The sequence below is a fragment of the Acomys minous genome (genome assembly GCF_964271855.1).
Source record: "Acomys minous genome assembly, chromosome: 9".
Lineage (NCBI taxonomy): Eukaryota > Metazoa > Chordata > Mammalia > Rodentia > Muridae > Acomys > Acomys minous.
In genome coordinates, this window is record NC_140490.1 from 51,437,368 (window position 1) to 51,454,947 (window position 17,580).

At 45.7% G+C, this 17,580-nt stretch overlaps 1 protein-coding gene across 8 annotated transcripts in view; it reads right to left on the reverse strand.

Moving 5' to 3' along the window:
• PHACTR1 (phosphatase and actin regulator 1) overlaps nt 1–17,580 on the reverse strand; it is a 461,758-nt gene that overhangs the window by 214,897 nt on the left and 229,281 nt on the right. Inside the window, exon 1 of one of the 8 annotated variants that reach the window (XM_084794585.1) lies at nt 6,518–6,894. The exons of the other annotated variants lie outside the window; for them this stretch is intronic. Within the exon in view, the coding sequence (XP_084650711.1) occupies nt 6,518–6,749 (232 nt within the window). The 5' untranslated portion in view covers nt 6,750–6,894. Of the gene's footprint in view, nt 1–6,517; nt 6,895–17,580 lie in introns of those variants that run through there. 8 annotated transcript variants of the gene reach the window in all.

The following is a 17,580-nucleotide window of genomic DNA, read 5'->3' on the forward strand; positions in this document are numbered from 1 at the left end:
AGATATCCTTCTCCTCAGGGCAGGAATTCAGACTCCTTTCTTTCCTTATACCAAGTTCACGGCAGTATCAATATCTGAGAGGTGAATTGACCAATGGCCGTGTTCCACCCTCCCTCTGGCCTTAGGTATAGAGACAGTGCAATGCTAAGGAAGCCCCATGATATCAGTCCTCATACAGTCTGCTGTTAACATGTTACATGATGTCTGTGCTGTGCTAATAATCACTACAGTTCATCCCTTCTGTTTCCAATTTAACATCTGTTCCCTTGCTTAGATCCAGGTTAGACCCAGGCTCCTCTTTTCATCCCAACAACATGAGGATTGAAGGGAGGGTCACCTCTTTCCCTAACCCTGGCTTGCTAGCCTACAGCTGGGCCCTATTCATGTCCTTGCTTTCATCAAATCTCCAGCCAGAAATAGTACATTATACACAGCCAGTGGCAGTTCCCAATTGGTCAAGGCGCCCCCTCCCTTTAGATTGGCATTTTGACACTTTTTTTTCTTTTTCAATGCTAGGGAATTGAACCCAGGGCCTCACAGATGCCAGGTGAATGCCGTACTCCAGAGCTATGGCCTGCTCCAAGTTCTGAGATGCTTCTTGAAGCCTCACATGTCCAATCAAGTCCAGGAAGTTCTTTCCGTCTCTTTTGATGGGTAAACCACAGACAGAGCATTTGGGGCTAGAGAAAAGATAGAGACCCCTCTAAGCCACCTCATAAAGTGGCATACACAGATGCTGGCCACCAATCTTTTGATTGGATTCATCACCTTTACACACAGGACTCTACTTTAAGCTACAAAATTTCACAAATATTTAGAGACCTATTCTAAACAAAGCAAATGCAAGCAGACATGTTGAGTGTCAGAAAGATATGTAAAAAGAGGAATTTTTTGGCAAGTGTACATGAATGGAATGCTATGCTAAAGTCAGGCCTGGTGGTGAGGATTGTAATCCCAGCTATTCAGAGGGAGAGGCAGGAGGGTGACAAGTTTAAAACCTCCTTGGCTTTTGTCTCTTCAGCTCTTGTCTCAAATCAAAAAGAGGACTGGGGGTTTACAACTGATAAATGGGGCCCTTGCCTACTGTGGGCAAGTCCCTGAGCTCAACCTTCAGTACAGCAATAAACAAATAAGTACATAAATATATTAGAGAGGGAAACGAAGAAAGAATACTATGCTAAAAAACAAACTTAGGTAATGATTTTGAATTGCGAGTATTTAAAGTATACAGAGCGCATTTTGAGTGCACACCAGACTTTCAGGATCTCCTCCTGTGATGTCATGAACACACTCTTTCCTGAGCTGTGAATGGCCATGCTGGCTAAACCCATTCCTTCGTCTGACTTTTCCCAGTTACTACTAGTAATGCAATAGTTAAAAACTAAAACCAAAACCCGCCCTGCCCCCCCCCAACCCCCCCCCCCGACATACTTCAGAATCACTAGGGAGTGTTCATGCTGATGTGTGTCCTGTCTGGATCCTTTTGTATAGTTTTTCATAAGATTGTTTCTAAAGGTAACTTGGTGAGGTCATTTGTGCCTAAAAAGCCATGCTGCTTAGTAGACAACATTGGAACTCTGTCAAGAAGCTCCTTAGGCGTTTTGTCACCTCTCTTGCTCCAAGAGAGGCGTACCACCATTTCTGCTCCTGGAAAACCAAAACTTTCCCTCTTCGACACGTCAACCTTCAGTGGACCCACGTGCCTAGCTTCACCTCTCTCGCTAGTCTCCTGTATTTATAGTTTTCATTTCTATCTTCCAAGTGCTTCACATACACGTCAAATAACTGGGTGGAAAAGACTGGCCACCGTGCTCTTAGACTTCTGTTGGCTCATGCCATTTTCTGCCATGTTCCACACATCCCTACCTGCAAACTCTCTTTCCTGGATACACAGTGCTTTTTCCCAGTTTCAATCCCCCTACTCCCCCTGACCCTCACTGAAATGCTCCCTCTCTTTACCTGGAAAACTCTCCCTGTTCCCTAGTCCAAATGTCCCCTCCTTGGGGAAGCTTGCCTGCTTTCCTCACAGTGTCCTTAAGTGGTACGACAGTTGCCTTTTCAAGCTTTTCAAAGGCAATAGCTGGAATGTGGTCCTTCTTGGTGTACAGGGTCCTGCACAAACAACCTGAATTCACAAACACTGTAGGAAAGTCAGGAGAATCTCAGCTCCTTGAGGACTTGACTCCTGAAAAGAAGCTGAAAGTCCACTTTCATTAGAATTTCCTGGCTCTATACATGCATCCTAATTTCCCTCTAAGCCCAATTTCACTTTTCTTGCTGGTCTTCCTCCACCCAGGGTATGCCCACACTTAGGCAAGTGCTCGCTCACCAAACTACACCCTCAGGCCTATGTCCTCTTCCTCTCTCTCCTCTGTGCCCCCTTACTCTGAGAAGTAAGTGGATCCGTCTCAATCCACCTAATTCGATTGTAGAGTTGATTGTAGAAGGGCTTATAAATTTAGGTACACAATACGCTCTTTTACTTAGGATATAAAAACATACGTTTTCACCATGAGCTATGGAGAAGAATGAATGTTTTAATCTTGGACACAGGCCAAGAAATTTAACTGCAGAAGAGGCAATACAACCTAATACAGGAGAAGGGGAAAAACCCAAGGCAAAATCAGACTTGGTGGTAACCAGACAAATGCTAGTAATCACAGCTAATATTTCTCAAGCATGTTCTTTTTGCCAGGCACCACGCTAAGTGCTTTATACCAATTATCTCATTTAATCCCCGCAATTCCATGCAGTAAATAATACTGTAATATCCTACCCGGCTAGCTTTATTTGCCAGCAGACAGGGAAGTTCCAGGATCTAGCTGTGGACCGCCGCTGGAGGCTGCATCTTTCTTTCTGAACCCTCGCGTTAGCAGCCCAGGCATCAAGGGGTAGCTTCACCTGGAAGGACTGGCTACTCTACGTGCCCTTCGCTTTCTCTGTAAAAGGCAGGGATTTGGTCCATAGAAACTCACAGGGCATGTTCCCTTAAAGGGTTGTCTTGCTGAAGAGTCCACAGTCCACTTAACAAAGATCCAGGATAATTCTCCTTTCAGCACTCCCACAGTAAAGTTAGGCATAGTGGTGCACACCCCTGATTCCTGCACGTAGGAGGACAAGCCAGGAGAATTCCTGGCATTTGGGGCCAGCCTGAGCTATCCTGTCTCAAAAAGAATAACAAATTTTTTAAAAAATCATAGAGGAGTTGACTAAGAAACATGATTAATATTCTTATCTCCTAAAATGAAACTTGGAGGAGGCCCATCCAGCAAGTCAGTGAATTAATGAGCTGGCATGAGAGAATCCAGAGACAGGGGTGTCTGCTAAGTCCAACAAGACAGGCTGACCCATTGATTAATAGCTGATAATGCCTCTTTTTCTAATTGCCATTTTGTTGCTTTTTTAAATATCACTGCAAAAACAAGACTGACCCTCCCAAGTATTTCTCAAAACTGTTAGAATATTTTCTTTCTAATAAAATGACATCTCCCGGGGATGGTTTTGTTTGCGTGTGATGCTGTGGATAGAACCCAGAGCCTCACACAAGCTGAACACACATTCTACCACTGAGCTACAGTTCCACCCACACCTTGGTTATCATCACCGAGACTGCTTCCCCAAAATAACTCACCACAATTAAGACTCAAAGGGAATTAAAATAAGAATAGAAAATGTTCATGAAATTATACACAGAAATATTTTGCTTCTGTTTTGGATTTTTCCGTAAACTTACTTTTCAATCATTTATAAATCAAATAGTATTTTCCTATTTACTGCCAATATAAACTTTTAGTGGAAATGTAATCATTTCTTATAGCTTCATAGTGTACATCATTTCTACTTTATTTAGGTATAAATTTTCTCTCTCTTTCTACCAGTCAGTCTGTCTTACAGATAAAGGAGAGTTTTTGAAACAGAAGTACCAGAAACTTCTGCTATTTCTCCTCATGTTTGGCTCCAATAAGCTTAGTTTATCAAGACAGCAAATGTACATGACAAATTCATAGCTGTGAACACACACACACACACACACACACACACACACACACACACACATAAATAAATAAATGTAATTTTTAAAAGTTAATGGCTAGTCAAGAATATTTTTTCTTTTAAAATTTACTATATATCAGCTAAAGACATTTGGTTATGGGGATTTTTAGATGACAAAATTATTAAAATATGCTTTAAATGGTTACAATAATTGTCATTTTAAGGGAAGATTTCTTATACGGGCCAGAATTTTCTATTGATATAGCTAAGTGGCCTCTTTAAGGATGGATAAGGAACTAGATTCAGCTAGAGAGTGAGTTGGTGCACAAGTAAGACCCACTATAAGCATCATCTTTCTCCATCTGTGACTCAGTTTGAGAGTGCTCACCTGACATGTCTAAGGTCTTGGGTTCTAGTTCCCAGCACTACAAAGAAAAAGCATGGGAAGGCAAGAAGGAGGGAAGGAAGGGAGGGAAGAAGGGAGGGAGGGAGGGAGGGAGGGAGGGAGGTCTTTTTTTGTCGAGCCTTACCAAACACATGCACTGGGAGAAGTCTGTAGCCTTAAAAGCCTGAGCATACATTTTCTTTAAAAGAGCCATCGCTCAGTGAAATGCTGAGCAGGTTAAAGCACTTGGCACAGACACCGATGACCTGAGTTTGATTCCTGAGACCCACATGGGGGAAGGAAAAAACTAACTCCTGGAAATTATTCTTCTCTGACCTCCATATGGGTGACGTGGCACAGATGTGCTCGAGTGCGTATGTGTGTGCGCGCATGCCTGCCATAGAGAAAAAGAATGAATCCAACTGTACTACACTCTATTTCCCTCAACAAATGAGAGTGCCACACACTCAGTATAGTGGTACCGAATTAGGTAAAAATCAGATGCTGCAACCTTAGCCCTCCTTATATAGGCCCTGTCTCCTGCTATTACATGCGTGTATTCTGCTAAGTGATACAAGAACGTCCTTGTGTAAATACTCCTGAGGGCATTCTGAGATCTGAGGCTATAGAGAAAATGTGTGTCTAAGAGGGAGGCAGCCTGCAGATTAAAATACACCCCTGCCTTGAACAGCACATGGCACATGTTACCAGTGATGGAGCTCATAATTACATACATAAGCATACGTCCTTGAGTATAGAAACACCCTTTCCTTATTATAGCAGTGCACAGAGACACTAATTTAAACAAACTCCCACGAATGGGGAAGCAGCCCTTTTGGGATACCATTCAGTCAACAGGGTGAGCAGCATTTAATAAGTAGCTTGGCTTGCGTCCCATTCTCCATTATACTATATGGGAAAGGTCTAGTTTGGAGTCCAATTAATCTGCCTGCATTTTTTTTTAGTGTCTCCAGTTTACAGTCAGCATAAGAAACAAACACACGTCAACGTGTGCTTCTGGAAAAAAAAAACCATTATCTTCTTTTAAAGCCAACAGGAGGAGCATAGCTCCTGTCCTCCACCTCCAGTACTGTCCCAGTTTGCACTTGGGTGACTGGCTCCACACCACACAGCCTCTCTCACATTTTAATCAAAGAAAACTATAATTACGCTAGCAGGACTCTAATTTCGAAAAGACATTAGGCCATCCGCAGTCACTTCATTACCCAGCACTTCAGAGGCCAGCAGAGAACTGGAGGGATTCTCAGTAATATCTGTTCTTCCAAAGGGAACATGGCAAGAAGGCTGCCTGCTCAAGCAGGTGTACTGGAGCTAGGTGGTGAGCTCAGGGCAGGCCCACAGCTAATACTCCTTCTGTCAGATCTGACTGCTTAAAACTTTCCCGCGACCTTCAGTGGCCCTCCTGATGGCCCTCCTGAGTCCACACAGCCAGCTGCTGGGGGGATGGCCCGGTGGAGGCTCTTAGGAAGGCACCACCCCCACGGAGGCATCCAGGGGCAGAGGCTTCTGCCTGCTCCAGGGCCAACTGTCCCTGACCCTTGGCTCTTTCTACCGGGGCTGCTGCCTGCACCTCCCCAACACTGGTCACTAGATACCCTTCGAAGAGGGATCCGCAACAATACTCAACAAACAAACAAACAAACAAAATGACAGCCATATTTTACTCTAAAGGGACACCTTTCCAGACGACTCTACAAATGCTCAGTGAACTGGGCCCCCGCAGAGGTCAAGGGCAATGACCTCTTCTAAGAGAACCCATCTGAAGGAAGCCTACTATCTTGTACTGTAACCCGGCAAATGCTACAGTTAAGGAGCCCGCGGAGAAGGGGTGAGGGTGAGCCATGGGGGGGGGGGGAGGAGCAGGCGTAACATCTTTTTAAAAAGCTTTTGTTGCTGCTGTGGACAGATCTCCTAAGACCCCCCATCTTCTCAAATCAGTTGCTTCTCTGGGCGCTGCTGTAAGCCCACTGGCTCTGAGTGATATTCTGCAAAGTGCAGGGCCAGGGTAGGGGGAACGGAGGTCCCCGCAGTTGTCCGGGTGGCACACTCTGCCCGCACCGGAGACCGTGGACCGGCAGAGCCACCTTCCCGCTACCTCCCGACGCGCCTGGCACTCACCGTCGCGACCGTCCTCCCCCCGGCTGCAGTTGCTGCAAATGTGCTTGATCTCCTTGCCCAGTTGACAGTGGATCACAAACGACACGTTATTATTGTTGTTGGGGGCGGGGTCCTTCGGGGGCTTCATGCTCAGCAAATAAAAAGCTTTCTTTTTGGGCTTCACGGCGGCGCCCGCGCCTGGCGCGGCGCCTTGCCTGCAGCGCGGCTTCGCGGCGCGTGTGGGCTCCGCCATCCGCTCCGCGGGCGTCCGGGGCCGGTCGCTGATCACCACCACCCCGCGCACTGCCAGTCGCGTCCCCCGGCCGCGCCCGCATGCCCCCACGCCACACTAGCGCCACGGCAGGGCGGGGCGGGGCGGGATGGCGCGCTCGAGGTCTTGACCTCTTCCAGCCCAGGCGAACCCTGAGACCCCGGGCGGGGCGGGGCTGGGAAGGGCATTGGAGTGCTGAACTCGCTCTTCTACCAGCGACGCTGTGGGTCTACAGGGCACGGTCTCCCGGGGCAGCCCCACCCCTCAGTGAATCTCAGCACCCGCAGCTCCTAGCCAGCAGGGGTTTGTGGCCACCTTTACTCTGGAAACTCAGGCCAGGATGGCACCCCTTTCCAAGACTCTTGCTGCCAAATGCAAGCAAGATGTACTACAGGAGGCAGCTGTCCCAAGCGTAGGGTGGAATCGAGGCCAAAACAAATTATAATTCTCGGGTAGGTCCAACCACATCCCAGGACTAGACAACCTGTTACAGCATTCTTGAGGTTTTCGCGTCCAGTGGAAAACCTTCCCCGAGATGAAGGGGCCTTTACTCCAGAGTCCTTAGTTGCAGTCAAAGGGGGAAAACCTGTTACCCAGCCATTCTCAATTATGCCAATTAAGGCATCCTAGCTAATCGAGCCATCACTCTGTGATTTCCTGCCCAGCAAGGCAAGTGATATTATGGAGATTTCCGAAAGAAGGAGAACCCACAGTCTTATTTGTTGAGTCTTGATTGTTCTGTGACTTGTAAAAGTCACATTGTGTTTAAAACCCACTTCCTCGTTCACAGGACATCCTCAGACTAGTCCTAGGGCACCTTTCAGGGAATCTAGGCTTTGAGAAGCTACACTTTCCAAACATCTTCAATGTTTATTTAAAGGAAAAAAAAAAGACTTTGAGGCAGGGAGAGTCTGGTTTGGTAGGTCACTGTAGAGTCGGGGGTGTGGGTGGGGGGAGGGGGTTCTGTAGCGGTTAGTAAGCTCCCCAGGTGATATTGACGAAGCATGAAGAGAGAAACAATTGTTTACAGCCAGGTGTGTCAGATTCCAAAGCCCATCTTGTTTCCACATGTCCCATCCCCTCTGAGCCCCAACTTTGCCCTTCCCCTCCCCCCCTTTTCGAGCCTACCAAAATAGTGTCAATGAAAGAATGCACAGTCACTTCTGGTGTTACCAAGAACTTTCTCAGTGCTAATGTCAAAATGTTCCAAGAAACTGACCTACAGAAAAAGATGGGTCGCTCCCCTAACCAGACAGGTTTGGCATGAAGGGTTCTTTCTCAGTGAGAGTCATCCTTGAGATGTTTCTAGGCACACTTCTTCTCCCTCTTATCATTTGTCCCATTTCTCATCTGCAACGATTCAACCCAAACTGACACAGCCAGTTTCACTTTTATTTTATCATTGTTAAGTCAGTGTCCCGCTGCCACCCTCTGCCCTGGAGGAGATGTCAGCGACAGGGTTAGGGGGCAGATGTTGGAGAGGTGCTCTATTTAACTCCATTCCCCCTTTCTACAAGTGTCCATCAAGGGCGTTAGTAACATCTCCCTTCTCACCCAGATCATCAGCCAGACCAGCCATAGGTAAATGTCACTGTGTATGCTCCTGTCAGATGAAGTATCACTGGGTCCCCAGCTCGTTATACCCTGTATCTGGGAGATGACAAAGATGCATTTGTAATACTGTTTGGATGCCTAAAGGGATGAATCTCATTATGTCATGGGCAAACACATTTTCTAATGCTTAGGACTTGCCTTCATCCTATGTTTTCTCTGTAGCTCTGCCGAGAAGAGAGAGCGTGTGTTCGGAGCACGTTCATCTTTTCAGAACTGTGTTTTGAACATTACCATCTTTTCCAACTTCACTTTGTGCCCCACAGGTCAGAATAAGAAGACCTTCACGAACCCCATCTGACCTTATTAAAACAACTAGGCTGGAAGCAATCTTTTATTCACTCCCGGAATACTAAGCCTCACCCGAGGCTGTGCCTCCTGATCTTAATTGGCCAAATATCATTGTGATTGTAGCATAGCAAACTTGGACATACCCATTAGCAGAAGCTCACATATCAAAGAAGCCCCTGAAGGTGGGGGGGGGGCTCATTGTTCAAGAGCTATGTGCAAGAGGCATTGGCTCACCTTGAACGGCTACTTGTTTGGTGCTCCCTCTTCCTAGCTGTCTTCCCTGAGTTGGCACCTGCTAACCAATGATGCCCAATGGTACCTGCTTGTGATATGAAGCTATTTACATTTTCATAAATTACGATGCAGCGAAGAGCCAGCTTCTCAGTTGTACTAGCCACAATGTAAGATGATAGCAACTATATGTGGCCAGCGGCTGCGGCATTCAACAGGGAGCCTGGCAGAGCATTTCCACCCTCACATGATGTTTCTAGAGGATGTGCAAAGGACGGAAGTGTCATCTATTGCTACAACAGAAGGTGGGTAAAGAGGACAAGAAGACAACATGTGTAGTTCTGGTGGTATCTGGAGGCTTCTGGAACCACTTTACTTCAGCAAGCAGCGGGGCTACAGGAACATATTTCCTGTGTTCGCTCTTTCCCTTCTTCTGTGCACTGTGTACCTCCTCAGTGAAGCTGGCTTCTGGTGTCTGTTGTGAAAACATGCTAACAGATAGCTCTTGGTGCCAAGTGATGCCTTTTACACGGCCTGTGCTTGTCTCCACCCACGGAAAACTCATGCTTAACGATTAGCCTGTGCTGGCTTAACTCAGTTGTTGCTGTTGGTAGCTCGCCTTCCCTTACATCACACACACACACACACACACACACACACACACACACACACACCACAAAAGCCGGCCACCCTAAAGCATTCAATGAAAAAAAAATGGTGGGACTTTTCTTCACTTTCCAAAGCAAGAGAGAATTTACTGAAGTGAAAGACAGCCCCACACATTCAGTCACTTAGAACAGGGCTCCTACTCACCAGGCCTACGCTGCTTTCCTGAGATTTTCACCCAGATAATCTAAATAGGAAGGAACCCTGGCAGTCAGTCTCGCTGTCACTTATTTGGCTAGCAACCTTTTCCCATCCAACACTTGACTTGAAGAGCCCGTTCTTAAATTGGTTTGGTGTCCAGAGACTCCGCTACTCAAAATGCCATCCCGAGGACCTGCAGCTTCAGGGAGCTTATTACAACTGCAGATCCCAGGCTCTGTCTCCAAATCTGCATTTTAACAAGGTCTTGAAGTGACCTGGATGCACAGTAAGGCCTGAGACGCCCCTGCGGGGAGTCAGCCTGATGATGCCATTAATTGTCTATGGGAAGAATGCATATTTTAGCTCAAAAGCAAAAAGGTGGGACTTCTGGTGTCACGGAGTTTAAAGTTTTAGTGGGGGAGGAGGAGGCACTTGGCGAAAGAACAGACATCGGTAAGAACAAAGTGCACTGAATGGAAACATCAGGAACCAGGAGCAGCCATGGAGGACAATGTGTTTACTATCTGGGCTTGGAGCACACCTGGATGGAATTCTGCAAAGATTTACATGGACAAGGTGGAGCTGTGTTGAGAGAAGTGTCCAAGGAAGGTTGATACACAGCAACTGGGGCAGGGGGTGGCAAGGTGTGGAGATTGCAAGCTTGCAGATGCAAGGAAGTTGTGTTGGGACTTGGAGGTGTCCATAAGCCAGCAAGGCAGTAACTGGAAACTGGGCTTTTTTAGATAAACGCACAATTATGGCAGCATCAGAGGCCCTTGGAATGCTGCCACTCTAAGAGTCAGAAGCTGGGAGCACTCTGTTCCAAACCCAATGGTTTAGGAACAGGGATGGGCAGAGTTAAGGGAAGAGCATTGGGGGATGCTCTTGGTATTAGCTACTTTTCTTGTGGATGTGGTAGAATTCCTGGCAAAGGTGGCTGAAGGGAGGGAGGATTTGTTTTCACTTGTACTTGGAAAGGTATTAGCACATCAAGGTGCGAGAGGCATGACGGCAGCCCAGCCTGTGGAGAAGGGAATATACTACTGTAATTTCTCACTCGGTGGCCTATGAGCAGAATCTAGATCAGAGGCAAGGCCCATCTGTAACCTTCCGGGCGAGCCTGGTAGCAGTATGTAAGTCCATCAGCTAGGCTTTCTGTCCAGAAGGTTCCACAATCTCTCCCACACAGTGCCATTGTCTAAGACCAAGCATTGAGCATCCAAGCCATAAGGCTTAAGACCTTCCTTAACTCTTAGAGAAAAGATGCAGTGGAAATAAAGCCACATTAAGGCCAACACCAGTGAGTTGAATGGTGTCCACCCCTGTAAACTGTGTCTCTGTCTGAAATATAACGGATGTGGTTTTATTGGACCTTTTCAGATATAACCAAAGACCGTGAGATGAAGTGATCATCCTAAGTTATGTTGGTGGGCCCAATAGCCAAGTATTCTTATAAAAGACCCACAGGACATGCTGGAGAGGCTGCTCAGTGGTTAAGGGTGTGCACTGATAGAGGATTCAAGTTTGGTTCCCAGCACCCACATCAGGTGGCTCACAACCGCCTGCAACTCCAGATCCAGGGATCTATCGCCCTCTTCTGGCCTCTGTGGGCACCTGCACTCAGTTGTTCGTACTCCCACACAGCCAGACACATACACGCTAAATAAAAATTAACAATAAATCCTTTCTTTAAAAGACACATGGGAGGGTCATACAAAAAGAGCAAGCAACATGAAGATGGTTCTGAGATGGGAAAGCTGACATGAGAGCTGGAAAAAGAGAAAGATGAAATCTTCCAAAGATTGATGGGGATCATAGCTCAACTTAAACTTGGATTTCTGGTCCAAGGTCTTTGACATGCTAAAAAACCTGTTATTTTAAGCCATAGCTCTGTTGTCACTGTTACATCAGCCCAAGACAAAACTAGTATACTTATTAAATATTAACATGTCATTAATCACAAAATAAGAAAGTCTTTTTCAGATCTGGCTTTTTAAAAAAACATTCGGTCTAAATGTACAGTACAAGCTGAAGATTAAACCAAGGTGAAAAATTCCAATTTGTTCACAAACACAGAAGAGTGCTACAGTGTTGGCTATTGACCTGTGTGTGTGTGTGTGTGTGTGTGTGTGTGTGTGTGCGCGTAGTGCTTGGTGGGTGGTTTTTGTTGTTGTGGTGGTGGTGGTGGTGGGGGCAGGAGCTAGGATAGATGTGCAGGTGAAATTGAATAGGACTGGGGTTAGAGGGCACACAGCTTTCAGGTATTTTCAGATTTACTAGAGTGCTCCAGGACGCCTATTGGATGTCTGAAGCCAGTAACAGCATGGCTATGTACACTGTTTTCCCTAGATAATTCAACATTTGATTTTTTTCCCCCCTGTCTTTATAAATAGAGATCCTTTCCTTTTCATTTAAAGGAAGCAATTCACAGCTTCTCTTGGGCACCATACTTGAACAAGACACTATCATACCCGGGCAGCTGAGCTGATAACTGAACTAGCTACTAAATGAGTTAAGAGTGGGTACCATGTGGAGCACTGGCAAGGGGGAGACTCTGGCTGGAGAGATGGCTCAGTGTGCAAAGTGCTTGTTGTACAAATATGGGGACCTGGGTTTAGATCTCCAACACTCATGTGACAGCTGGGCACAGTGGCACAAGCATGTGACCGCAGCAGAGGGAGTCTGCTGGATGGGTGGACACAGAAGGATCCTGGGGCTTGCTGAATAGCACTCTGGCTTAGAAAGGTTCAGTGAAGAGACCCAGCCTCTGTAGCACAGCAGAGGAAGAGATCCCAGTGTCAGCTTTTGTCTTCCATATGCACATACCCACCTGTGCACACACACACACACATACACACACACACACACACACACACACACACACACACACAGACACACACACGCACACACACACATACACACATATACACACCAAGGGTTCACCTAACTGTTTAGAATGATATTCAGTTGAAAAATGTATGAATTGTTTATGGAATTTTCCATTTAGTATTTCTGGACAGTGGTTGGTCCTGGGTAACTGAGACAGGGGAAGGCAAAGCCACAGATAAGGAGCCACGGCCCAACACATCTATATTCTGTGCGTGAAGAGGTGACGGGCACTTGATGTGGGAGGCCAAGTCCTGTAGGCAACTGGGTGATGTGGAAGTGAAGTCATACTCAGCCCTCATGAACTGGTCCTGATGTGTGGACTAGCTACAGCTGGCCTCTGTGATAATAAGTTAAATATGCTTCCTGACTCCTTCCTGTGGGATCATTAGGTATTTTAACCATTCCTGCAGACCGAGATTAGAAAGCAGCTACACAAGCCACAGTGTTTTATCTTCCCAGGAGTGGTGTTTGCCTATTACAGATTCTTCAGACTGAATTCTTTGGCCTGTGACAACAGTCACTCAGTCTGAGATTCTCACCTTATTGTTTTGTAATCCAACCCTGCCGGGTTTTGGTGTGGAATTCAGGGAGATATCTGTGCATGAGAAGGGTTATAAAATCTGTCTGATTTTAGAACTGGAGTTGGACTTCTTAAAAACACACTTGAGACATCGAAATGGTGTGAGCAAGATTGTTTTTGTATTTTTGACTTCTGTTTGTTTTTGCTAAGGGAATTCCCCCCCTCCCCCTGCCCGAAAACGCTGAGTAGAAAGCAATTTTTTTTTCCTCCAGGCTTATGATAATTATGCTTACTAACAGATTGTTCTGTGAAAATTCTCCTGAAAACAGCAGACAGTAATATGAAGAGAAGTGATTGAAGTCATTGAAACAAATCAGGCAATGGAGGGAGGAAGGACCTTGGGGAAGTGGTCTCTGCACGGTCCTGTTCGCAGCACTGTCTTGGGGGGCTTCTGTAGGTCGTGGTTTCCCGCTGGATTCCCACAGGCTGCTGTGTGTGGCCCTGAGCCCCTGATCCTGCTGCCGCAGCTTCCCTAGTGTTTGAATTACAGGCCTGTGAGGCTACTGTGATGGGTCTGGAAAGGCTTCTTATTTTTCTGAAGTAGCCCAGGTGGGAAGAGGACTGTCCTGGTGCAGCTCCTGAGCCCAGTAGGCTTTTCCCCTAGCAGCCATGTTGTTTGAGAGAGTGCCACTTTAGTGACCGGCAGAAGAAAAGTCAGATCTGGTAGGAAACCCAGCAAGGGTTTCCTCCAGGAGCCGACATCTTTAAAGGTGGTATTGGTAAGACTCATGGAAGGCTTGCAGCCTGGCCTAAACATCAGTCATTAGATGTTGGCTGGGGCTGAGAGCTGTCAAGTGTTAATATATGGGACTTGTCATGCTAAAGAGTCGTTACATTTTCTTCCAAATTATGAATTCTATTTAAAATTAGATATGTACATGCTTATGCCTTATATACAACATATATAATTTTATGTTCCTTTTAGAATCAGGCTTCTTTGGGGACGTATTTCGGTTACATGTAGCTATTTATCTTCTAGAAATAAAGGCCCCAGAACACAGAAGTGATACTGCTTTATATCACAATAAAAGAATGAATGGGAGAGTCTATCAACAGAGAAATGACAACATATGTGTTGAAATGTGTTAAAAAAAAATAAAGGTGACACAAACAAGTTGACATGAGACTTGTATCTCCAGAAATCCATATATGTATTTTATATATCCATATATGTATATATATATATATATGCATGACCTTTTAAAGAAACACACACACACACACACACACACACACACACACACACACACACACACACACATCTTGCAGCCCAGGCTGACCTTTAATTCACAGCCCCCTGCCCTGGCCAGCCAATGCTGGTGTGTTTAGGTATATGTCACCATGCTCGGTGTCATAAAACATTGTTAAATGAACAAAGTTAAAGCTCAGGAAAGTTGACCATACCACAAACCTCATTGTTTATAAAGCAGATATTATAGACATTAGCCTTGTTCTCCAAATATTTCTGAATCCTCAGGTGCATGGTGGCATGTCAGCCCATGTGACTAAAAGATCCCCTGAGCAAGCAGGGCTGGGTGAGCACTCAGTCTGGAGATGTGCACGAGGAACCGAAGGCCAGTAGCTACAAACCCAAAGGTCCCTCCCCAAGGGCTACTGCAGGCCTGGTCCCCACCCTGTGACACTACTGGGGGAGGCAGGGAGAGAGAACTTTGAAGAGAAAGGACATGGTGGGAGGGAGTTGGGTAATTTGAATTTGCCCTTGAGAGGAAATTGGGAGCCTGGCCCCTTCCCTCTCCTCACCTTTGCTTCCCAGGCACCATGAGGTGAGCTGGCTCTTTACCACGAAAGCTCCTGCCATGACCTTACTGCACCATTAGAATCGAATGGGATGCGGCCAGGAGACTGGGGATTCAAATACTTGAAAGCCTGAGTCTAGAGACGATTTTTCTCTCCTCTTTTTAAGTTAATTATGCCCAACTTTTGTCCCAGTGATACAAGGCTGACTGAAACATAAATTGTGAGGATGTCTGTAATAAGAGAAGCATATGCACATTGTTTCAGTTTACTGAAACGTTGGTGCTTTTTCACTGCTGGGTAATCTAGTCTGTCAAGAGGAAGACAGCAGAGACATTCTTGTGCATGGCAATCGCCTTTGTAATCATTACACCAACACCGCTTTAAGATGGATCTATTATTTTCATTTTACACCTCAAGAAACAAGGGAAAAAATCAATGAGATTAAATACATCTCCAAGTTTCTCCAAATTAGCATTTTTCACCAAGTAGAAATTTGAGCCAAAATATGTTTAACAGCGAAGTACATACTCCTTCCCCCCCCCGAACATCCCACTGACATTCGGGGAGCAAGCTGATTGGCAGCTTTGCATCAGAGGACCCTCACACTATTTTAAGAAAGAAGCATATGGCATCATAAAACAGAACCAAGAGAGGTTATCAGACTGCAGGCACAGGACACAGAAACCTTGGCTGTCGTGCAGGGCAGAACTGCTGGTGGTAAAGGGGACAGGAGTAAAAATAGGAAGTGCAATTTCTTCTCTACCATCTCCCCTTTGACTCAGTAAAACAGACCCCAGTTGGCTACTCCCTGAGTGGTCTTTTCAGGGCTGACATTGTTTCTTTGGGTATGCTGGATCCCTCGGGGCTGTTTCATGTATAATTAGCTGATCATAACTGGCCTTCACAGTTGTTTGTACAGACTGGTGTGGGGAACTGAGCTCATGGGATAAAGCAACATTGGCAGGGAGCAGAGTGCCTCTCTTTGTTAAGTGTGATAATGTTCCTTATACATGAAATGGAGCTGTGTGTGTGTGGGCATCCCAGGGTAGCCAGCCATGGAGAGGCTTTCGATTTTATCACAGGTGCACAGGCATGTGACATGAAAATGACTCTCTCCAACACGGTGCCCTAATTCTCCAAGGAAGGCATTGAAATATACTCTAAGGCTTGTCAAGTGTCTGACTGAGCCAGGCTGTATCCTCTTTCCAACGCTCCGGTACCCTGGGATCAGGTGAACTTCCAAACAATTTTCTACAGGGGAGAAGCCAGGCCAAAAAGAGAGGATGCTGGATTTTACTCGTTATATTTCAACAGTTTCCTCCACGATGCACTCATGGTGGCACTCAGAGGAAGGATAGCAGGCTACCAAGAAGAGACTTGATACCCTATGAGCATATACAGGGGGAGGAAGTCCCCCTCAGTCACAGTCATAGGGGAGGGAAGTAGGGGGAAAATAGGAGGGAGGGAGGAATGGGAGGATACAAAGGATGAGATAACAATTGAGATGTAATATGAATAAATTAATAAAATATATTAAAAATACTTTGTAGCCATTTCTCATATAAGAAATGTCCATGGATGAGAGACAATGAGTTAAAAAGCTAAATGAAGTCTAAAGAGATTACAATAGAACATGCTATTGGAATTTAAGTGTATTTAGATACTATATACATACATTATCTAATATTACACATATATGTACACATACATACAAGAAGAGAGGAAGGAAAAGAGGGAGGGAGAACTTTAAAATCTCCCTTAGGGTCACAGTGATGTGCTTACAGGAAGAAGAAAGGCCATTGTAGTGGAGGCAGAGAGATGGGAGGGATTTGTGGAGCTTCTAGTGCATTTGAGAAACTGTTGGGTTATTTATTAATGAAAATATTGAATATATTTGTTTATAACATATATTTAATAATTAAAGTATATGCAATACATTTGAACTAGGCTTTATATAACAATCACGCTACAAAGATTTACAGCTGATTTATAGTCTAGTGACTGAAACTCTGTAAAGGAACTTTCACAAAACTGTAATTCTGTGAAGCCCTTTCCTTGCCTCCCTTTTTATCAGTCTCCTTTCTCCACTGGTTTCAAAATTGGTGACATTTAGGGAGACTGAGAGTACTTGAGTTAAGGTCCCTCGTTTTAAGAAGACAGCCGTACCTTTTCCAGGTTAGTTTATCCCACCTAATCTGTTTATTTAAATAGCAAAGAAACTCGAAAATTAACCTTATATCTAAGTCCTAATCTGAAAGCAAGAGAAGGGGGGAGGGGTGGGTGTTGAACCTGGTTAGTGAAAGTTCAAGGTCTCCTCTGCCATGCTGTAGGGGCCATGCTGTAGGGGCCATGCTGTAGGGACGGGCTGGCACCCCATTCAAGCATGGGGCGAATCAGTTCCTGAGTCTACAGCAGCAGGCTTGGGCAGCAGAGGCTGCATGATGTCAGCTGCAGGCTGTTTAGAGCATTTTATACAGACTTTGGGAACCTTTACCCATCATTCCACTCGCCGAGAGTGAACTCTCCAGGCCGGCTTTGGTGCCCGGAAGCAGCACGGGACCATGCCATAGCCGATGCTGATTTGGCCTTGAGTTTCATTTGGTTTTCAGGGGAATCAGGCTCTGCGCTTCACATTGCTTTTAAATC